General features: G+C 38.7%; 1 protein-coding gene across 1 annotated transcript in view; it reads left to right on the top strand.

The window, feature by feature from the left end:
• LOC146381613 (protocadherin-15-like) overlaps nt 1-24,148 on the top strand; it is a 221,206-nt gene that overhangs the window by 16,583 nt on the left and 180,475 nt on the right. Inside the window, exon 2 of the mRNA XM_084937707.1 lies at nt 10,775-10,925. Coding sequence (XP_084793833.1) covers nt 10,793-10,925 — 133 coding nt within the window. The 5' untranslated portion in view covers nt 10,775-10,792. The remainder of the gene's footprint in view (nt 1-10,774; nt 10,926-24,148) is intronic.

Genomic DNA, 24,148 nt, shown 5'->3' with positions numbered 1-24,148 from the left:
TTAGTGCATAATTACCCTGTAAAATGTGACACACTTATATTTGCTACTTTTCTTGCTTTCTTTTATCTTGAATCTTTTATTCTGTTCCTCGTTTAAGTTACCATATTTATTTTGTCATCTTTTCATTCTCAGTTGGCTTCCATGCAAACTTGCTTTTCATTTTCTTCTTCTGTTTGCACTTCCAGCCCCTCTCTGCTGTCTGGCTTTGTCAATTTGTTGTATATTCACAAATGTTGTTCTGCATTGCCCATTTCCTCCTTTTTCCTTCTGGGTTGACACAACTAATCGATACATATATTTCCGCAGCCTACATTTTGTTTTATTGTGCTTTCCACGAGCTCAGCAATAGTAGACTGATTACATCTAGAAAAGGAAAACCCTTTGAGGCAGATGCAAACAAATTCTACAAATTGCTTCATTCATTTGGTAGCACTTGAGGTAATGTTACCGCGACAAGTGTCAGTTTTTGTTGACATGAATATGTGGCAGTGTAATCCTATCTTTTAGTATTCTGGCTCCAATACTGCTTCAAGTGCCACTGAAAATATAAAAATTGCAACTTGAGTACAGATGAAACCCCACAAAGCAGCAGAAGACAAACTTGGAAGCCTTATAATGAGAGTTTGCGTTGAGAGTGAGAGTTTGCTCAAAGGTGGCATTAAGAGAGCATTAAAACATCTCACTGCTATACAAACAGTTAGCTAGCTTTAATTAGCTATAAAGGAAAACTTTATTGCATTTTTACATTTTCCTTATTTACTTAGAAACTTATTTATTGGGCTCTGTTCCTGCCGTTGTTTATCTTTTCTGCTCTTGTTTGAGTAGAAGCCTTTTGGCTAAGAGTGTTTTTATTCTACTCAGACAGAACTTTGTTACCCTGGATAATAAAAGGAGCATGGAACTGCACTGCTCATTGAAAGAGGAGTGAAAGAAGCCATCCATGTCCACTGTGAATGGCCCTCTTTGAACAGAGGCGGTGGCTTACGCCCACTCACATCCTGGGCCATCTGACCTCAGGAAATCACGAGATAGGGTGGGGCCAGGTTTCATAATGGGTTTACCCAAAACCTTGGCTGATTGTGACCTACACCCGTTTTCACACCTTAGCTCATGTGATTAGGTAGAGGATCAATAGGGCGTTCATGACCCTGCTGGGGACACTCCCATAAGGCTTAAAACCTGGGACTCTCCACCAATTACTCTCAGAACTGAACAAGCTTCTCGGATGAGAGGTGAAACGTCTTCAAGGAAACTTAAAGAAGTCCAGATTTTTTTCTTTCCAAGCTCCTTAGGTTACATTCTTATATTCTTTTTTGCGCCCTCCTTTATCAGGGAGTTTTAGTTTCTTCTTGTTCTGAATACCACTCTTTTTCACTTATTGAAAACTATCAATTCAGAACCTTAGCATTAAGACCAGAGGCTTTAAAAACAGTTTGAAAATATGCGCTTACTTTCTGTTTCTTACTAAATATTTTTCTCTGTCCACTTGGGCGCAGCAAGGGAAATGATGTTATTTGGCTACCATTTCTTCACACTAGCAGGTGCCGCCTGTCCCTGTGACACTTGCTGAGATTGGCAGAACAGTATGAGCCTAGTCAACACTGTGGATATGAGTGTGTGTGTGTGTATGTGTGTGTGTGCTCTCTGATGCTGCTGCATTATATCCCTAATCAGCATGTTGCAATCCCACCGAAGTGGTTTAATGGCTGTTCAAACTCCAAATGCAGGGGCACGTATTACTGTAAATCTCATCTATATGTGTTCTTTAGACTTCATTTGATAGAATTATACAAGCTTATGCAAGGAACAAAAAGCAGACTCTAAATGTTGTCTACGTGTGCAGGATTATTGGAAGCTACTCTTTTGTTTTATGTTTCAAAGTCCACTTAAACGCTGAATGATACACAAAAACGAAATCCTATTGAGTCAATAGGATTTGGGGGAAGAAAAAAAAAACGTCACCGTGCTTTGTGTTTTGCCGTCCTGTCACCACGGCTCTGTTACAGACCATCCTACAAGCGACGAGTCGCGGATCATTTTGCTCTGTGTCCAGCACACTTGAGCCTGATAGTAAACCCCACAGTAAGTTGCTCAGTAAGGCTGTCAGCCATCTGTTGGAACAGAAAATAAGAGGGAAATTTCTTGTCTTGGCAGCATAGAAACTGTGAAAGATACAAAGCAAACAGAACACTGAAAAAAGAAACAGACAGACGCACACTTACACAAGCAACACAGGCAGGCAAAACAGACGGACTGACAGAAAAGACATAGTCAGATGTCAGTCGTGACAGCTAAAGGAAAATATTTTGATTTGTTGTCTTTTTCTGCGCACACACATATACAGTCAGTCAGAGTGACGGCGAGAACCTCTCATCAGTCACACGCAGCGACAAGAAGCTGATCACAAACAAAAAAGGAGCTGAACAACTTGAAACAGCATGTCATCATCTCTATTTTCTCCTATTGTTTCAGGTTAACTTACGTAGCTTCTTTATATTACTATTTTTTAACAAAACACATGTTATCTATCAATATTGCATGTGTTTAAAGCCCAAAGTTTTGTTTTTTCCAATCCAAGTTTTATTTGTTCGCTTGTTTTTAGGGCCCTTAACTTTTTTGTTTGCCATTGTTTCTACCTTATTATCTTCTTTATCCTTCCAATATGTTGGCTATACCCTCTACTTATTTCCTCCCCACCCTGCGATCAGTATCCTCTTGTTAACATGTGACGTATCGACTTCCAGGCAAAATGCCACTTTGCTGTTTCCCTTGTTGAGTTCACAAAACTAGTCAGTTGTCATTGTGCCTTTTACAGACTTTTATTAGCATAATTTATTTATAGCACACTTTTAAGCTGAGTTTTTAAAAGCTCACAGTGTCCCATGCACCAGTATTTTAATGCCTTTGAAACTGCCCATCTACTGAAGATTTGATTAGGAGTTTTAAGGAGCACATAAATTAAACCCTGACATCATCTCTATGGTCAAAACTGGTCACGGTACGACGACAGAAACTTCAAGGGTTTAGGAAAAATGTTGGACCCAAAATTGTGGGTTTGAGTCATCACTTAAGTGTATTTCCATGTTATTATTCTTTTTTTTAAGAAAGTTTAAACGAATCAATAAAAAAAGTAGAAGACAATTCTTGTATAGAAGCTTTTGCTTACTAAAAAATATAAAAAGGACACCAAAGGTGATGTTTAAGAACTATATCGGACTCTTTGGAAGTATTTTTGTCAATCATGACAAGATGCTGAGAAAAGACTAGAAGTCGATGGTGATTCAGGATCCAAATTTTTGCTTGGTTACCCTTGTTCAGATATATTATAGCTGTACATAAATGTATTTATTGATTTTCTACAAATAACTAATCTAGATAACTGCTTTAGCTATTTAGGATGCTATAAACAAATGAATCATTGTCATAACTTATGCTCTTCTCGGTTGCTTGGTTAATATCAGGTTCTGACAGGGAGGCATAAAAGCAGCAGGATTGTCTGTTAACGTGTCCTATTGAAGCAATGCGGTGAATTTAGCTTTTTTTTTTAATAGAAGTAGGTTTTGCATTGGTGTAAAAACAGGATGAAATGCAACACTTTAAACAAAGCCATTATGTAATATTGCTAATTAGCTATGTGCTGTGGTTGCTAATGCAATGTAACCATTTGGAGCACTCAATACGTGGTTAAAGCAGGCTGGTTCAGTAACTGATTGTTCAGATAAAGAGTGGTTTGGAAATGCATCAGAATAACGGAAACTCTAAATGAAAAAAAATCAAGGTATTAAGCAAACCTTTGAATCAAAGCAGTCACCTTTAAAGTTCAGGGCGCAGACTCTGGCTCTTTCCTATTTTCTCTTTTCTTCTGTCTGTGTAGTACTGACATGGACAAAGTCTCATTCTTTGTTTCTTGCTTCCTTTTTCCTTAAGTAATCTCTTGTTGCCACCAGCATCCCCCCCCCCCCCCCCCCCCTTCCACCCACCCCTCCTCTTGTTCTCTGTTTTCTCTGTTTCCTTTTTCTGTTTCCACTGCATTTCCACGTTTCCTCTTCGTTGCCTTTGTCTGAGTCTCTCTCGCGCTCGCTCGCTCTCTTCTGGGTGTATTTCCGCTCCTCTCTGGAGGAAGAAAAGTTTTTGAAGTTCCACCAGAGGAGAAGCGCCTTCAGCCCTAATACACTTCATCCTGGTTACTGACGCTTACAACATGGCCTACTATTGTCTGCCAGAGTGCTCTGTCAACTTTAGGGAATTAAACATGAGGCAGCGACTCAGCCCAACACAGACATGCACACGCAGAAAGAGTCTCACAGTTGTGATCCAGAACTTCTTTTTTCACAGAGATGAGTCCAAAAATGTATATGAAAATGTGTTTTTATTGATACAACAAATTCCTTAGATGGATTGTTGCTGTTCTTAAATTGATTTTTTTGTGATATATCTGTCTAGCTGTCTGACTGAGCCAAATTGTTTTAATTCCCTGTAACTGTCTGGTACTGACGTCTTTTATTACATCAACTAGCACAACGCTGGCAACCACTGACAAGGAACAAGCGTTAAAAATGAGCTTTGGCACAATATAGCTAACACATTTCTCTTAAAATAAACCAAAAAATGTATACTTTGGTGTATTAACTAGTTATGCAAAAAACAAGTGCAGTGTTTTGATGTGGACTGCAGGCCAGGTATTAACACTGTGTTAGTACTGTGTGATTATAATGCAAAGGTGCATTCAGTAACTGTTATCAAATATTCTGTGTCATGCATGATGCAAAAAGAATCCTTGTTTTTAGCGCTATGATCAAATATTCCACCGTTAAATCTCTAAAACACGTGTTTGCATTCTAGTTGACTGTAGCACTGATAAAGCAAAGTTGTGTTTATTCAACCAGGAAAGCCAACTGGCATAAAGTAACTTCTGCACTCTTAGACTTCTTTTTTAAGTGTGTCCTATTTAAGTTCGCCATATGGATACAAATAATGATTTCCAAGCCTTTTTTCCCTTTTTTTCTGTAATTAAACATAAATTTAGCATTTATTAAAGTGGATGGCAAATTTGGGACACATTAACTTTATCAATATCACTTTAAAATAAGTGGCAGCTTTTTCAGCCTGTCAGTGTTTTCAAGCCTGATAATTCTGATTAAAGCTGCTGGGATTTTCTGTCTGTATCTCTTTAATTGTGATTGATCTACACTTAATCAGGAAGCTGGGGTCATATTGCTTGGCAGAAGCACAGTGTAATATTCTTTTACTGAGGCGAGCTTTCATTCAGATGAACTTCCTCATCTTGTTTGCATATTCAGTGTAGACATTTAGGCTTAGTGAATCAACAAAAGGCCTTCTGATTAAATCGGTATTTATTGATTACAAATGTCTGTTGATAATACAGTACTGTGTTAAAACTTTTGAGCCCCTTCATTTCTGTTTTCTAGGAGAATGTGAAATAGATACAGCGATTTATTGGAACATGGGCAAACAAAAGTGGAAATCCAGTATATAAGGCAGATTTTTGGCTGATAGCGCTTTGGGAATCATCTTGTTGGTGCAAAAATACTGTTTTGTGCCTGTCAAACTTTGATATCTTTGACATTTTTCATAGATTCAACTAAAGAAATTTGAGCAAATTATGTGTCTTTGTGACAGGCTATGCAAAAGATACCATCTGAAATGGGCTCTTTATGAAGTTTTCTGTCATGTTGTGTAGACAGAGCACTGGCTCATGTCTTGGGTGGATTTTTAATGTCCGAATGATTCATGGAACATTCCTTCCTTCACCCACACCCTGTGCCGGCAGATGGCCGCCCCTCCCTGACCCTGGTTCTACTGGAGGTTTCTTCCTGTTAAAAGGGTGTTTTTCCTTCCTACTGTCCCCTAAGCACTTGCTCACCCAAGTTTGTCAATGCGATAACTTGAGTACAAGGTGACGCCGGGTTTTCGAACTGATACCACAGTTTTATCACCTAATCTCATTGACCTTGACCTCAAAGTCAGAGGTCATTTTTTTAATATGACGTCTAATAAAGCACACATCTATACCTACGATTAATACTGCCATGGTTGTTAAGGTTTGAGGTTATGAACTCAGTGATTTTAACTTATGAGAGTCTCACTTCAAAGGGTGACTGGGCTTCAAAGGAAACTGTGACTCATTATTGTTTGTGTGACAATTAAAATAATTGTTGTTGAGTGGCTACATACTTAATCGAAAGTAACATCTTGACCCTGAAGCACGTTTTATTTTTTAAACCATTTTTAGAGGAAACTGGTGAAAGCTATTATTCAAAATACATCTAAATTTCATTTGCATACTGTATCTGCTATGCTTGTACACATTATGTCCATAATAAATGCCATGACATATTTAGCCTGTACGCTTTAGGATATCTGTATGCTTGTAGTTGCTCAATGTACAAATTAAATATGCATCATGGGATTTTGCTAGGAGTTAGGAGTTAAGGTTATTTGAGAACCTTGAATATAACATCACCTGTGGTTGATTATTGGGAAAAAGGATTAAATTTATGATATAAAATTGACCCAATTATGTTGAAAAAAATCCACTAATACTTTATAACTCTGACAAATTATGTTTTGTGTTTCATTTGTCATTTAAATACACTTCAAACTCACCTTTTGAGCTCTTTGGTGTTTTATCAGGATCACAATATGACATCCATGCTTCCCTAAAGAGGTTAATCAGCTTTAATGAATGATGCCATGATTTTTAGGGGTGAATGCAAGCAGATGATTAGAGCATTCCTTCTCTTACTAGTCAGCACCAGAAATACTAGCTGGTATCATATTTTATTATTGTTAATGGCAATAAACTATCAGTTGTAAGATGTTACTCAGCAAACTGCCTCTAGTCCCAGCAAACAGCAGCAGCTCGCTCCGTGATGGAAGGTTGTAAACAAGCAAGGTGAAAGGAGAGCTGATCTAAGCAGGCAAAGAGGAAGAAGAGACTGCTTTGAAGATAGTGGTTACTAACAGGGAGCTAATGGAGCTAAACGGCTAAATAATTATTCACAGTTGCTTTTAGCAACTATACATAAACATAAGCCATAAAACACAAGCATTAGCCATGACTGTAACATGACTATTTATGAAAGGACACAGATAGCCAACTCCTGTATTTTGGCTGTGGTATAAACTGCCATATTTCCTCTTGTAATCTGAACAATGCATAACTACATTGAGCAGAAGGGCATGGATGCAAAGAAGAAAAGCCTGCTAGCGCTAGCACCACTAACAGCAGCAAAGTGAGCTGGCATTTTGTTATGCACAGTGCAAACCGCCACACAATTTAGCTGCAGAATATGATTAATTGATTCAGTTAATCACATTGTGCAGTATGTATTTAAGTGCAATGAATCAATTCATAAATACACACATAAAATCTGTCAAGACAATCGCTTAGCAACTTATCTCCTTTAGCTTATTTTACTTTGTGGCTGTTTTCTGAGTAACTGACACTATAGTTTATTAGTGTGCTCACTTGATTGCTTGGTTTTCAGTGTTGTTATGCATTTTATAGGATTTTTAATAGCTAAACACAGTTGCACAGCTGAAATTCCACTATAAAGGTTCCTTCATGTCCAAACAGTGCTGGCTAGTTTGCATTGTTTAAACTCTCACCCTCTATCGGTGACTTCTGTATGTCATTATGTAACACACTGGCATAATTTTGTTTGGCCCTTTAAAAAAAAAAGAAAAGAATAAACAGCTGCCTCGCTTGCAGTTTTGGCTCAAACTTTGATTGATCTGGGTGGTTCATGTTGGAAAGGGGAGAAGCTCTGAAAATGTCTGCATATTTAATAGAAAGAGGCACTGTGTCAATGTACAGGATGAAAACAATGATGTGTGTAAGATGTGCACTCAAAGTTTTGAAACATTTAGGACTCATAAAAATTAGACCCATCTGCCCACAGGCCTAACACCTCCGTGACTGGCCCCGGGACAGACATACCACCACATCATACTGGAGTAAATGCAACTAAAGTAACAGAAAGACAACTGTGATGTCTACAGGCATGGGGAAAAAAATGGAGAAGCCCATTAGCCACAGGTCCCCACAGACTGACCGGATGGGGTAACCTTCCAAACAAGCGAATCCCTCATTATCGAATCTTTCATTCAAGAATCATTTCCAGTGGATCAACTTCTAGATCTTTTACAGATTTTCCACACATGCATTCTTTACAAAAGCACAAAGACGAACTGCTCACCCATCAGTACTTCATCTTTCGAACTTATGCTCGGCAAATTCATTGACACAACCACTCCAATCTAAAGTCCTGACAGTGCATTCATTCTGCTCTCTTCTTCTTTTACGCAGCTTTTTTTTTTTTTTTTGCTTTGGCTTGTTAAACACTTAAAATGCTGCTAAAAGACACTTGTTGCCATAAAATCGATCCCACACATACAGTAATACACTTTCCAGCACGACCAGTGCCAGCAAAACTTTTCAGAAGCTCCGCCTATTTTTAATCAGTGGAGTTTGGAATAATTGAGTAAATATGTGCAGCTAAAATTCAGTTCATAAGGAAAATGTAAACTACATAAAAAAAAGTTAAGCTCTGGCTCCCAAGACAGATCCAGGACTTGACAGCAAATATATACATTCTTTGCAGTGTGGAAGTGCCCGCTTAATACTGGGCTGCTTTTACCTTCTGGGCCCTGGGGCATTGTTCTGGCTCCCTCTTCTGAAGCTGAGACATCCTTTCTCTGTTGAGACAGCATGTCTCTACAATATCCAAGGAGCTTTAAGATTCCTGCAGGCCTGCTGTGACACTGTCATTTCTAAAGCTGGAAACGTACGCGCGTAGAGCTGGAAAAACTTGTTATTAATATGTCATACTCGGTTATGAGAATCATTTAGTCTAAGAGGCACTTGTTAAATAAAGCTGCTCTTAGTTCAAGTCCCAGTCACTACAGGGTTTCCCCTCAGAGGTTTGGTGGAATATCACAGTTTTATTTTCATTGTCAGCCAACTTTATCTCCACTCAGAGGGTTGGGCAAAAGTAATTTGACTCTGTCACAGGAATTTCTGCCACGGGAGATTCATAAATTAGTCTCTAATTAAACAGACAGCAGATTTTGCATGATGAGGAGCAGTTAATGTTGTCCTAACCGAATAAGCCTAGTTGAGTTCAGTATCAGTATATTAAGGTCCTGCTCAGGGTAATCTTTTATGCAGATTAAATAATGTTCTCAGTGTGACTGCAAAAATAAGCAGATAAAGAATGAAACAAGGGTAAGGTGCTTGCATATTATAGTTCACTATCTCGAATATTTCATGTAATTGAATTCCATGATTGGGAGAAATGAACTTTTAACAAGAGACACCGTCAGTGTCGGTGCTTGACTCGTCCTCTGTAGCTACAAATGTAAGTAACTGAAACCTTGTGCAGAAAAACACTACAGCTCTGATAGAAAGATGAAAGCACAGCATGGAGGTGCTTGATTTGATATTATGAGTGCTATTTTGAATTTCCCTTGTACTCAGCTCTGTGTTTAAGCCGTGACATTTAACAAATATCTATCTGATTTGTAGGAACTGCGTTCAATTAAAAGCTAAAATTGCAAGGGTTTGAACATTAACAGACAGTTACCAGACCTTAGATCATACATAAGAGAGCTTAGGTGTGGCTCACCCTTGACTGAGAGTGTTTAGATTAATGTAGAGTTGTGTGTCAGTATCGTGAGTGACTGAAAGATGTTTTTCCTTGTACTTAACTGAACTCACTTTAAATGATGCCGCTACAAACCAATCCAAGACCAATTAATAGATATGTACACACAGAGTCAGACAGTATACAAATGTTTCTTTAACATCAAAGAAACTTTTTCCCCTTCATCTCTGTGTTCTCACTATGACATTTAATGAATCTCATCCTAAGTGGTTAAAACACACTCGCACACATGCACACACACAGACAAGACTGCATGCACGCCAGCTTAATATATCTCTCTGCTCTTCTGTGGAGCATTTCAAATGTGGCACATTTTCCACCGCAAGATCTGAGATGTTGTTAGCACCACTGGCATTTTACACTGCACAAAAATATTTCCTTTCCTCTCATCATCCACAGGTTTCTATATTTCCCATTGTGGCAGCAATCCCTGTGAAACAATCTTTTGCTTTCATGCACGAGCACAACGATTGATCAAAGATGTTAGATTGCCACGAAGTGGCTGTGAGGTACAGACACAAAACAAATATTAAATGATATCTGAGCTTTGGATTGGGATGGTGTCTCACCCATAGGGATGTAATGGAGGGCGATGTCAATATGGAAAGTGTCTTTTTCTACTGAAGGGATGGGAAAACAGTGCATCCATTTCCAAGAAGTCAAACTTGGTAAGCTGAGATTCAAATGCAAGGGAGTAGATTGCAGGTGAAGTGTTTTTCACATTACATTAATCTAAGCTTAACCATATCCATAACCCTCTGCAGATTCTCTCTGCTCTCTCAGAAGACTTGCAATCAAATGCTCTGCAACTCCTTTTGCCTGCTGCCTGTTTCTTTTAGTTGTGGAGAGAAGCTCTAAATATGCTTCCAGATTGCATTTCACTGAGACCCTGGGTACGGGTCAGGCATTACATAAAGGCAACACCTGCAATTTACTTGAATTTTTTTTTTAGTTTTTCAATTTTTCAATGAGTGAGGCCACCAGATGTTTTTATGCTGCTGCTTTCAATGTTGCACACTGCACAGCTAAAAGTGAATCAGTTGATTGGGACTAACTGTCTGCTCTGTCTCTCTCTGTTCGCCCAGCTGGATGCTTGGTGAAGCATGGTGGTGAAGATGGTTAGAATGCGCTTAACGGGGCCGCTGTCATGGGGCTGGTGCAAATGGTCAAGTGTAACAGGAATGGGAGTCCTGTATCTGCTGATGCTATCAACCTGCCTTGGCCAAGACACGGAAGGTAAAGCGAGTTTCTCTTTGCATGTCCTGATCACTGTCCTCCCTCTCCTCTTTGTCTCTTTGTTTTGTCTTATGTGTCTCATTCAGTAATTCAGTCTGCTTTAATATCAGCACTGTGCATGACTTTTTTGAGTCAAGGCTTATTTTAGGTAGTAAAGTGCAGGATTTTTGATTCTTTCATGATTTCATGTGTGACAAGGTCTTGTCTGGGGATCTTGAATGTAATCACTTTTACTTTTTATTCTAACATCTACTGCAGCTTTTTTCCTTTTTATATTCCATTTTATACCCATTTCTGCCAGTACTTCAGAATTAATACCATCTGCTTAAGCCACGCTTCGTGTGTTATTGATTCTTTTTGATTTTATGACTTGCATGCAGTGTACCATGTAGCGATAGTCCTCCCTGCTCACCCTGAAAAAAGTACATTTTTATCTCAATTATGCATAAAATAATGATGATTTTTTTTTTTTTTTTTTTTTTTTGCTGAATTACTGTCATGGCTCAAAGTACTGTATTGCACCTTGGTTCAGCAGACCAAACTATATTTCTGCTGTTGAAATACCAATATGTTGGTTTGAAGAGGCTGTATATGGAAAAGTAATAGCTTTATTGGTGTTTGGGTTGTACACGTGAACACAGTTGTTCAACGTGTCCAGCAGGTAAAGTCTTGGAGGAGTTGCCACAGTTCATCTCAGTTGCTTGTGTCTGTTTATGAAATCCCAGAATGCCATGATGAAGTTGCGATCAGGGCTCTGCGGGGGCCATACCATCTGTTGCAGGACTCCTTGTCTCTGAAGATGGTTCTTTATGACTCTGGCTGTATGTTTGGGACCGTTGTCATGCTGCAGAATGAATTTGGGACTAATTAGACACCTCCCTGTTGGCACTGCATGACGGATAAGAATGTTGATAGTAAACCTCACAAGACTCCAAAAACAGTTGGGGAGGCAAACCTGACAGCGAACCACCACAGTGAAACTGCAACCTATTGCAAAGTTAGAAATAGCAATTTAATGGGGATCTTTATGTTGTAAATGTATATGGTCATCACCTAAAGTCCTTTGTCTTGTTTACAGACAGATTTAAAGACGGACTAATTTAGTAAATGTCATGTAATATTTATATGAAAGTTTCATTGAAATTACAAATAATATACAAGAAGAAGAAACAAAAGAAGCAAAAGCAGAATAGCCTACCTAACCAAAGACATGCTATTGATTCCAATGTAAATGTTAAGGTGGGTGTCAGGGCTGCACTGGCCATCGGGCATACCGGGCATTTGCCCAGTGGGCCGCTCGAGATTTTTTGTTTTTATGGGCCGATGGGGTTTTATTTCTTTTCTCTTTTTTTTTACGATATAAATGAATGGTGGTGGATTGGCCAGTTGGTCATGATCGACTCTGGGCTGAACCAATTACAGCCGAGGAGGTCGAACTTTATAGTTGAGGTGAAAAGGAACACGATTTGTCCCGTTCATCTTCAGCTAGAAAGTTGCTAATTCAATCATGAAACTGATCAATGATCGGCTTTTCTCTCTGCGCCAGAAAGAGGAAACCAGCGGAGGTCGCGCTACACAACAGCAGCACGTTTAAGCTTGATCAGCTGTTGTTGGAATTTATTTAATATTACTTTCTACTATTAGCTGATGTTTGCTGGAGCCACAGCTGTAAAAGCTGCTGGTCATGATATCAGTTTGGATATGTGGTGAGAGGGAAACATGAAGATGAAACCAGGAGATGTCCTTACTGAATCATCAGAGCTGAACAGGTGATGGAGAAACAGGTTTATCTTTTAGGTGACATGAATGAGTTGAAGGGAAGTTATGAACTGTTTCTGAGAGACAAATAACACCAGGATCCTTTTCTATGTAGCTGACAGCTGGTAACTGTGCAGGGGCGGGTCTAGCAAAGTTTTGCCAGGGGGCCAAGTAGGGCATTAACAGGGAAAGGGGGGGCACAGAGAAATACTTTTCTTTCTTATTCTCATTTAAAATGTCTCGCTTTTAATAAATAATTATCTGAATCTTACAACCAAAGTTTTCATCTGATGTAAAATGTATAGAAGTCCATTATTGTATTCAGTAAATATTAAGTCTAGTATATACCCTAGTAAGTTATAGTATTCTTTCCTTTGGGAAGGTACCATCTGTGCAGTCTGCAGTTCTGTTGAAGAAAGATGTTGAATCCATTTAATTACTGGAGAAAAATAATAGATTTCTGTGCATTTGTTTTATACGTGCATTAAATTAAAATCGGTTTTGTCAATTAAGCATCTTGAGGCAGAGGGTACAGGAGTGGTTCCCTTTTTTTTTCTTTTTTTTTGCTGGGAGTTGGCAACCCTATTAGTTAGGTATATGTAATTATAAATTAGGTTGTTTTATATTTTTGCTAAGTACTGTTTAGAATACCAGAATAGGGAGGATGGTGTAGGTTTAAGTTTATTATAAAGGCTCTTTGGCTTTTCCTATAATACCATGGTGGGCCGGTCACTAGTCAAAATGCCCGGGCTGATTTTTTTTTTGTCCCAGTCCAGCCCTGGTGGGTGTTTCATTCTTTAAATCACTTGCTTTACAGCCCTAGTGATAAAGAGTATCTCTTCTATCACTTCACAATATATCAGTAATATGCAATGAGTTTAACACGAGCAATAACTAAAGGGGAAAGGTTGCCTACAATAAGTTATTGTAATGCTGAAAAAATATCCACATTCTGATTTCTCTGAACCTAGGGGAAGCTGAAGCAAGGTGAAGGATAAATGAAGTCATCACCTATGGGAGAGCTCAGCGTAAAACTCTCTTGACTTTCTGCTCGATTTATCTGAATATTAATATTCCATTTAACTCTTAGTCCTTGAGATTTATCTGGTTGGCATTTAAGTGACAGGGGTGTTAGTCAGAGGTGAGCGTCTTTGAGCGCCCGTGCATCTGCGCAGAGATAGAAGGGGAACGTGCACTGATCAGCCAAAACGTTAAAACAAAAGAAACTAGCCTCAATTTTGGTATCTTGCTTCAAACTAAGTTTTAAAAATGCATTTCCCCTTACAAGTTATCCTTATGTAACACATGCCCAAAGTTAAATGACATCCAGCATCTTTAAAGGCTCAATCAAGAGTGTTCATGTTCATTTTATTTGGCTCATCCCATTAAAACACAGAACAAATACCATGCTATAACAAACACACTATCTATATATTTACTATATAGATATTATAGATATTATAGCTCAGTAACACTAGAGTAAAAATATAACAACAAGTTTTGTTCAGTTAGGGAACATTGGTGGTTAGCCAATGATTGCACTGAATTGTTTTGCAGTCAGAGACCAATTGCAGGTAGTTCCTGTGCAGGTAACCTGGTGGGAGGGAACATGTCTCCAAACAATTGTCATCCAAATCAAACTGATTGCATTCATTTTCAGACAGATTAAATGGCAAATACAAAGGTTTGCACATGTTTCTTTGCAAAGGAGGACTTGGCTCAACAAGTTGTCAGCCAGTATATGGCAGTCAAAGCAAAGTTACTGAGTACCTGTGTCATTTTGTAGTTAAGTTTCCTTCTTGCAACAACTATGTCGCTATTTGTGGAAGAATTTCTGAATTACTGCTTTAACTCTATGAGGTTCTGGCTGGACTCTGATTGTAAACAGTTTATATAGTGAATTAAAGTGAATCTCAGTGTATGTGGTCAAATTATCACATTTGATCTCTATATTATCACAAAGAGATTGCATGCACTTGCTAACTTGATCCCATTCAATCACAATCTGATTGATAAAGGACTGACCAAATTTGTTTTGGAAGACAGCAACAGAGTGCGAGTGGTCAGAGACCTGGCACCCATCTTCGCAGTAACCATTTCAAAGGCAAGAATACTGCAATGTCATTGCACACAGTTGCAATAATTTGTTTAGTTTTCCAAGTGTGACTATAGGATTACTCACACTCAAATGGAGGAGTAGCTTATAATAGTCTTGCAATGTGGTAGACATCGTCCAACCCTACCACACATGCCCACTTGGATTCAGTTACAGATCCGGTCATTATCCTGGTGGAACTGCTTATAACAAGAATAGTATGTTTTAATGAGCCTGGGTACCCTTTTGACAGACAATGTTTTACTCAGTTATGGTCCCCTTATGACACGAGTGCTGGTGTTTTATTAATGAGCCCATGTCCCAGGATGAGCGGTTGCTTTTAGCTTTTTGGACCATCACACGACAAGGGTACTAGGTTGTTTTAATTAGCCTTGCTCCCTAGGTAGGAATATATTTACTTACTTTTCGTTTGCTGGGTGAGAAGTGTACCAGTATATTTTTAATGAGCCTCAATCCCAAGATGATTAAACATACAATGAGTCAAATCAAGCTTTCGGGCAAAGCTGTTGAAAGTTGTAATTACTCCAAACTCTTATGCTCCTGTTTGTCTTCGTCACTAGAAACTTGGCACTACCTCCAATTAATAACATCTTAGTACTTATTGCTGAAATCATTTTGATTTGTAGCACACAAATTGCTTACTTTAGCCGTTGTCAGCTTATTCACATCTAAAATTTCTCTGCGTGACAAGTGAGAAACATTAATTGAAGTTTTAACTTGACTGATTATGAACTAATTTGAAGCTAGCATGTGCATAGGTGCTTCACTGTTTATTTTAATTGACTGTGACTTATCAACGCATGTGAACAAGAGCCAACAAAAAAGGCTGAAATGTTATGCTTAAGTGGTCACACACTGAGCTTGATGGTCAACATGCTCTTTTCTAAAGACTAAATACTTTAATTTGTTTTGCTGAACCTGAGTAATTACCTCTATGTCAGGATGGTAAATTAAAAAAATGAAAACTTCTCAATACATAATCAACTAGATATCCCGCTTTTCCCCTTCGTCTTCACCCTGTCCTGTTATGATAACTTTGTCATACCAGAAAGCTTTTTAGATGTTCTAGGAAAAAAATGTGACATAAAATTTCATGACCGTGACAATCTGCTTCTACTCACTAGCCGTTCACCATGAGGTGACACTCACACTGTGAATGAACCCACACTCACAGCTGTGTGGTCAAAGTTGCATTAGAAGTGAGGATATAAATAAATTTGCCGATTGCGTATCACGAACCAGCACAACACATCCATCACTAAAGATATTAAGCTATTAATGTAGCCTAGTGTTTGAAAAGCCATTTCCTTGATTGTTTATAAAGGTACTGTGCAAAAGTCCCAAACCCCTCCTCATTGCTTTATTTTTTGGCTTCTACAGAGCCAGACGTTGTTATAATTCTGGTCATGATGGTAATAAACTGGGTGTTGAGCAGTAGTTTCTAAAAGCCTTTCAAAGTTTCTCTTTGTTTGTTAAACCGACCTATGAATCATTTAAGCGTAAAAAAGGCAACTATCTCAACGGATGAACTAGTGTTGTCCACATAAAACTGATATTGGGGTTATTACTAAAAAGAAAATAAAGCATTACTCATTACTTGTCATTGTTCTTTAAAGTAATGCAGTGAGTATTTAAGTTACATAATTACTCATTGCACTCACAGTAGAATTTAATTTGTCGTTACTTGTTGAATGACTTTTGCATTACTCCGTATCATGACCACTTTCACATAATTACAAAGTATCCTAATGAAAATATGTACAATATAATTAGTGCATACATATGAACACAAAACTAACAACATGGAGCAAAATTGAAAATTAGACCAAAGAGTCTCAAAAGCGATTGTAGTATAGAAGCAGGAACAGGTAGAAATGAATTTTACAATGTTTGGAGCCTAGCTACTCATCACTTGAAGATCATACTCTGGATATGTCGACATGCACTCAGCCAATGACTCTGTGTTCTTTGCTAGCTTTGTGCTAGCATGCTGTCTGTGTGGATTGAAAGAGCTGGTATTGCCATAGCAGTATGACTTGGCTGTTTCTCTCTTGGATGCAGTTTGTACGTCACCATCATGATCTTGTACTGTTGTTCAATAAAGATGAATATATCCATCCATAGCTCCACTCCTCAAAGGTTTCCTCCACCCTGCTACTGAAAATTTCTAATTATTTGGTGTAACGTGCACATAACAGACAACTTAGCAAAGAACCATCTTCTCTTTTGGCATTTTGTCATTAGCTGCATGACACAAAAACAACAACTGGGGTGCCACATTTCAATCAGTTTGTTTATTAGCTGTTTATTCTCAGTTGCATTTTGTCAGTGCATTGCTGCCTTTCTTGGAAGGTAGCAATGCATCCATGTATCAGCACCTTATATCACCTGTATGGCATTATTCCATGCCTGGTAGTGGAGGACTAGATGCAAGTGAATGTGAATCATCTTTAAACTAGTTTAAACTTTGCACAACGCTCCTGCTGCTGAAGAAAGACTTGTTTGGGTACTTGCCTGTCTATTGCTACAAGACTAATGATATCTGTTTTTAAAACTCTGGCCTGCATAACTGCAGACCGAGTTTTTATGCAAATTAAATAGCACAACCCCAGTTTTATTAGACTCACTAATGTCTATTTGATTGGTCATACTTTGAAGTGCTTCAATAAATACCTGTCTAATCCTCTGCCATCCAAAGTAACATTAGACTGAAACTTAAGATTTATAATACTACTGCAGTGACCTCAATACACTTATTAGCCCAGGCTGTCTTATACGTTATTTGGATGTGGTCTTGTTTCAGTCCCAATAACTTGTATTAATCTAAAATTCTAATCCTAACATCTTATTCTTTGAAATGATCCACTTTGATCTTCTTTCAAACTCATCCTGTGACATCATGGTCACATATGATATTGCAGCATAGCATATAACACGATCTGGACTGATATATTGCGTCATGACAGCATACATTTGCCTTTGATGATAAGGCTTTTGATAATGGTGATTGTTTGCCTAGCAGCAGGGAAGAGACCACCAAAATGAGGCTACCCCTCATTCTAATCACCTCATGTTTGGCACTGCACTTACTCAAGTCCTTAGCAGTACATCCATCAAGTTTGATGTGGATGGGACGAAGAGATTTCAAGCTAAGCTAAGAACACACATACACAGACAGACGTAAACTGATTTGTTAGTTAGACATTTTTCCTTTGTGCGTGTGCGTGGGTGGAGTTTTCAAGGTGATTTTAATATTTATTACTGCTTTCCTTTGATGCTTGGGAATGTCTCTTCCATCTTTTGTTATATTAGCTTCTTTTTGTGCTTATCTTTGAAGCAGTTTTCTACCATTTTCTTCGTATTTCCCATCTCTGAAGCAGACTGGTATTTCTCTAGATTATTTTTTCTCTGCCTTTCCATTTGCTTTTGGAGCCTTACCCCTCTAACATTTATTGCTGTTTTTTTTCCTTATATCCTTCCACTGGCACTACCCCTAGTGCTGTCTCTCCATCCCTGTATATTACTTTCCACATACCCAATTCTTATTTATGATGATAAGTCAGTGAGGTTTACCAAATCATCTGCACTTGACTCACACATACAACAGAAACATAACATAATATTTAGTATGGAGAACTTCACTTTGGATGTGCAGAGCATACTATTGAAGGACATATTCAAAGTTCTGCTGAACTGAAAGATTTCAAAGTTCAAATTAAGGGGGAAACATTGAAGTGAACATAGAAAAGACAACAGATCCAAAATGATAGGTCAGAGAGCAAATGTTGTGCTAATCCCTGAACCAGACAATGAACACTGAAAGTAAAGGGAACTGTCAGGTTGACGGAGTCCTATTGACCCTGGTTAGTCTGTTGGATTTCACAAGCAGCTGACACATACCAGTGGATGAAGATTTCATTCAACTTTGAAGCAGTTTTCCAGTAATTCTGGCAAATCATGAGAGGACTCAGAAGGGAAAACCAGTGGTCTTCTCGCATGGGTGAGGTTTGATGCTGCTTGACTTTAACTTTAGTCAGGCAGTGGAACGAAGGCTTTGAGAATGTCCTCAATCCCACTGACACATCCTCCGTAGAAGGAGCAGACTCTAGGGATGAGGGTGATGTCTCACCCATCAGGTGGTATTGAGGCAGTTAAACAACTCCTTAGTGGCAGGACTCCTGGGTGGATGACATTTGTCATGAGTGCCTTAAGGCTCTGGATGTTGTGGGGCTGTCTTGGTTTGGACACCTCTGGAACACTGAGCGATAGGTGCCTCCAAATTGGCAGACTGACGGTGGTTCCCCTCTCTAACAATGGAGACTTTAAGGGGATTAAACTATTTGGAATCCCTAAGAAGGTCTACATCAGGGTGCTGGAGAGGAGACTCCGTCTGGTAGTCCAACCTCAGAGTCATGAGGAAAATGCTGTTTTTGTCCTAGTCATGGTTGTAGACCATAATCATCTCAAGGATATTTAAGGGTGAGTGGAAGCACAACTATGTGCTTCATGGACTTGGGCAAGGTATTCAAGAATGTCTCTCTGAATTCTGTAGGAGGTGTTTCGGAAGTATCACCTCTGTGGATTCTGTACCAGTCGATCATATTGAACAAATGTCAAACTAGTCCTTTATTTTGTTTTTTAACTTCATCAGCTAATAGTATAGTCATAGCTATAGTCAATATTCAAACTGGATCTATAGATTGAAATGTGCGTAGCCTGGTGCAGTTGCAGGCTACCCAAGAAGCATTTTGGGTGCTGGGAAGGTGTTTATGTATTTCCGTTATGCGTCTTCAGATTAACTGCTGTCCGATCATCGCCACTACTGCTGTCAGCCGTGTTCAACCCTGCACTGGCTGCAAACAGACCTGACACACTGAAGCAGATAGGGAAAGAGAAAGGGGGGAGGCGGAATAATGGATAAGCCAGCACACTGACAAAGTGGTGATCCCTACAGCACTGAGTCTGTGTGTGCGTATGCGTGTCTTTGTGTGTATACATTTTTTTTTTTCGTTTTTTGAATTCAAGTGGGTCGACAATCCGTTTTCTCCAGAGATGCATCAATCTAACACAAGGTTGCAGTGTCTTTCTTTGACAATCCCCTCCTTTTACTCCTCTCATCTCCTTTTTCCCCTTTCCTCTCATCACTACTCCCCATCAAGCCGCTCATCACAACTGCCCCCTTTCTCTCCCCTTTCAGCCTACCCTCCTTCACCAATTCTCCCCTTCGTTTCTCTTCTCTATTCCCCTGAAATAGTCTCCTCACCAATTTTGTCCCCTCTGTTCCTGCTCTGTCCTCAATGGATGAATGGATCGGGTAGAAAGGATGGATGGATAGGACAGGTGATGGATGAATGGCTGGCTGGTTGGGTAGAGGAGTAAAGACAGAGAGAAATAGGACCGCAGGGACTGTAGATGGGTGTACCTGCTGATGGAAGCTTAAAAAGAACATGACACAGGAGAACTTTAAAAAGAAAAAACAGCCTTTCTCCACTCTGCCCGCTCATGTATTTCAGCCGTTTACAACAATGTCTCTCAATTTTTGTATTTGAAAGATTTTGTAGTATATTTTTAGGAGTCAAACCTGTCAGCCAGCCAGGCAGTCCTGTAGCAAAACAATTTGATATATGCTTTGTGCTGTGCTGCAGCCCTGACACAGCATTTGATAGAATAAATGGGCAAGCATATTAGCTGGGCTTCTTATTCTACCATTTTCATTTATTTTAACACTGTGCTTTTAAATGGTCTTGAAAGGCCTTTTGTGCAGATTAAGTAAGTTGCATCAAGAAGAATGTCTAATTTAACTTGCAAGCTGTCTAGAACACCATGGCTAAAGACATACTGTGGTTATGTTATACACATATTATAAGGTCACTGCTATTCTATTTAGTGACAATTTAATAGAGATAGTCAACGCAGATCTTTCTGAAGTATCTCAAAAAAGATATTCTGGAAGATTTTTCGGGTATATATATATATATTTTTTTTTTACAGTTCCAAACCACATGAAGCTATTCAATCTCCTCTCTTGTTAAATTAGCCATTACACTCCCGTTTTTTTCATGAGACGAGACAGTATTATTATAAAATGTTTACCTTCTATTTTTGGTATGCCATATTCAACTTATGTAGCCATCAATCAAGCAGTTTCAAATTCCTCTCTCCTTTGAGAGAGCAATATTTTTTTTCAGATATCCGATCAACCCAGGCGTCTGTTGAGATTACGCTTCTTTGCCTTTATTGCCACAGTATGTTCACATATTACTCCAGCATATTTTGTAGTTCACCATCATTGGGTTTTCCCTTTCACTGTGTATACTTCAGGCAAAGAAGCCATGCAAATATATAACAGATGGTAACAAGCAGAATGCAGTCAAGTACAACGTGCTCAAATGAGCACTGCTTTTTCTCAATATGGCCTGGTAAAAATGATTAAAAAGCTTAAGAAACTATTGCAGAATCAGATAGAAAACAATTTGCCAGAAATCGAAAACTTTGCTTCCTCAGTGCTACCCTTAAATGTAATTGGTTTTTGCAACTAATCTGGTATAGTACTGGATATTAAGTCAACATATATTTACTACAATAATCGCCTAGAATTGTCATTGCGATCAGGTTTGGTCTAGGTGCTGAATTGGTTAATCTGTAACCTTTATATAGAGCTATATTAGCCATTATACCTTGTTTCCAGTGTGTAGCTATGCTAAGCTATGCTAAGCTAGCTTTAATAGCTCACTATAGCTTCCTTGTCACTTTACAGATATGCATAAGGATTGATGTTCTCATCTGCAAAAAACTGATTATATGTGTATGCCAAAATGTGAAGATTTGTTTTTTATATTAACATAGATAAATAACAAGTACCCTGTAAGATAGCTAACTATACTTCACTCACAGAGCCAATCTGAAACATCATCTGATGAAATGAATCAATTATTTAAATGGATGCAGGCCAAGGTGATGGCTCTGAAAGATCAGGGATGTCTGTGGTGTTCTTCACTGTCATTTGGGAAGAAAGCAACCTTGGCTCAGCAATCTGTCACGTTAGTCCACACCATCAGACTTCTTGCCATGAATTAAACTCCTGCAGACACACTATTAATTTGTTATCGAATTATATATTCAGAAGCTAATATTAATAGCTGTCTTAACACACGTGTGTGGCTAAACATGGAGATTAGCTGAAATCAGAGAACAGGTTCATAAATAAATTTCAAAGCTAGATCTTTTTCGATCCATGGCGACTAACTAACTAACTAAAGTTCCAAAGGTGGTGGTGCAAGGGGACCCTTCATTTTATTTTACTTTTGCAAATGCTCAAGGAAAGTGTTTGCTTCTGTGTTAGGTGTTTCCCTGTTTATTTGCTTTCTGCTTTATTTTGAAACCCACACATCTCTGGAGCTTTGTATGTACTTTTACGTGACATGTCCTTTTTTGCTTTGTCTCCTTGTGCCTGATTGGTTTCAGCTGTATTCCTCATCTGTTACCTCTCCCTTTGTTATCTTGTGTATATACTGTCTGAGTCTCTCCTTATTCTTTGCTGTGTTGTCCACATTGCTGTGTGTCTCTTGTGTACCCAGAGATAGCTGCTATTTGGATTTCTTGGCCGTTGTGAAATTCTTTTGGTCTTTTTTTTATGTGAGCTTATGGTAATGCGTTTTAGTTTACTCCCCTGCATTCAGGTCTGCAAAACTTCATGACACACAGTGGTTTAAGACAAAGTCTGTTTGTATCATGTGTGGCCTACAAACTCACTGACTTAGCTGATTGTCCCATCAAAACTCTTAATTTCTTACATTTAGTGTCTTTCAGGTCCTCTAGGCTTCCACTAACTTCATTATTTTCCCAACAGGTCTATGCTTCTCTGCTATGCCACACATATATCTAGATGGATATAAAGGTTGACTGGAAATGTAAATAAAGAATGGAAATGGAGAAACGTGGCGTTATCCAAAGCTCGGCTCTAAAACTCAATAATTAAAATGCTATGTTTGTTATTAAGGAATGTCAAATTATTCTTTTACTTGAGTGACAATAATACAAGATCAATACATTAATGCACTTTGTCTTCTCAGTGTGGAGTAACTCATTCTGTATCCAACCAGATAGACACACACAGTGAGCATCCCACAGTTAGGCTTGTCCAGGTGTCCCGCTGAGTCACGGCCTCAGCATGTATATTTTATGGTAACTCTAGGATGCGTGAGTGTGTGGAGGCAGACCGACATCAGGGTTAGATTGTCTAAACTGTGTAAAGTGGTGTCAGTGTCCACATGGAGTTGTGGAAAACATGTCCTAAGCAACATCCATGTTTGCACCATGGAGACAGTTGCTGGGTTGTGGGTCTGTATGTACTGAAAACAATGACAGTCATTTTCTGCAAGCTCAAGCCTGGTTTGACCGCGGATCACTGCTTTGGTCGTTAACAGTCAAAGTCACTTCTCTCTCAGTTTTTTCTTAGTCAACTTTGTTCTTAATGGGGACTTTTTTTCTCTGCCACTCTTGGCAACCTGTACCTGCTTATTGTGACTGCCAAATTTAGATGGACTGCATTTGAATAGTAAATAAAGGAGTTATTGATTGAAACGCCCCGAGTTTAAATAAAGACGTGCTTGATGATTATAAAACTGAAAGGATTTAAACTTTTCTCCCTTTTTTTTCTGTGACTACCTGTGATATTGTCTGAATTTTAAAGTTTTAAGTCTTTTTTTATGAGTTCCGCACCTTGAATGCTTCACCCCAATTCCCCTTGCACAGTTCTCAGTGGAGCTTTTCATCAGCTTGACAGGAAGCTGGCATTAGATGGATTTATTCACTTGCTCGTGCACAAAGTCATTCCAGTGATTATATATTTCTTTACAAGAAACTTTGAAAGATGAGAGCAAAAGTGTATCCTTAAAGAAGATTCTGTGAGCGCTTATAGGAAGACAAGTACATATCAATGAGAGAATAAAAATACACAGGTAAAGTTTTGAAGGTGAACATGAGTAGATACTTGCAGGATATGATATGAGCGCCTGTATGCTTGAGAACGCTAACTGTCTCGTGAGCCACTTTAATGGGTGTGAAAATATGCCTCTGACCTTTTGAAATAAAGAGCAGAGAATTTGAATTTCTGTGAATGTGACTCTTCATCAGTGAAACAGAGGATTGCTTTAATGCATTATTTAATTTGGAAACTGGTAACAGAGTGGCAACAAAATTCATTCCATCTTTGTGCAAACACTTGGAAGAATTTGCTTTAATCAATATTTATTTTGGAAGAATTCACTGCACTTGAGAGAAACTTTAAATTAGCACGACCTTAAAAGATTTAGCTCATTTCATCTGGGGAAATCTCATCATGTTCATC

The sequence above is a fragment of the Perissodus microlepis genome, chromosome 8 (assembly GCF_051167445.1).
Source record: "Perissodus microlepis isolate ML-2025 ecotype Zambia chromosome 8, ASM5116744v1, whole genome shotgun sequence".
Taxonomy (NCBI): domain Eukaryota; kingdom Metazoa; phylum Chordata; class Actinopteri; order Cichliformes; family Cichlidae; genus Perissodus; species Perissodus microlepis.
Note: the sequence above shows the minus strand (reverse complement) of the source record. Positions and strands in the feature narration are given on the sequence as shown.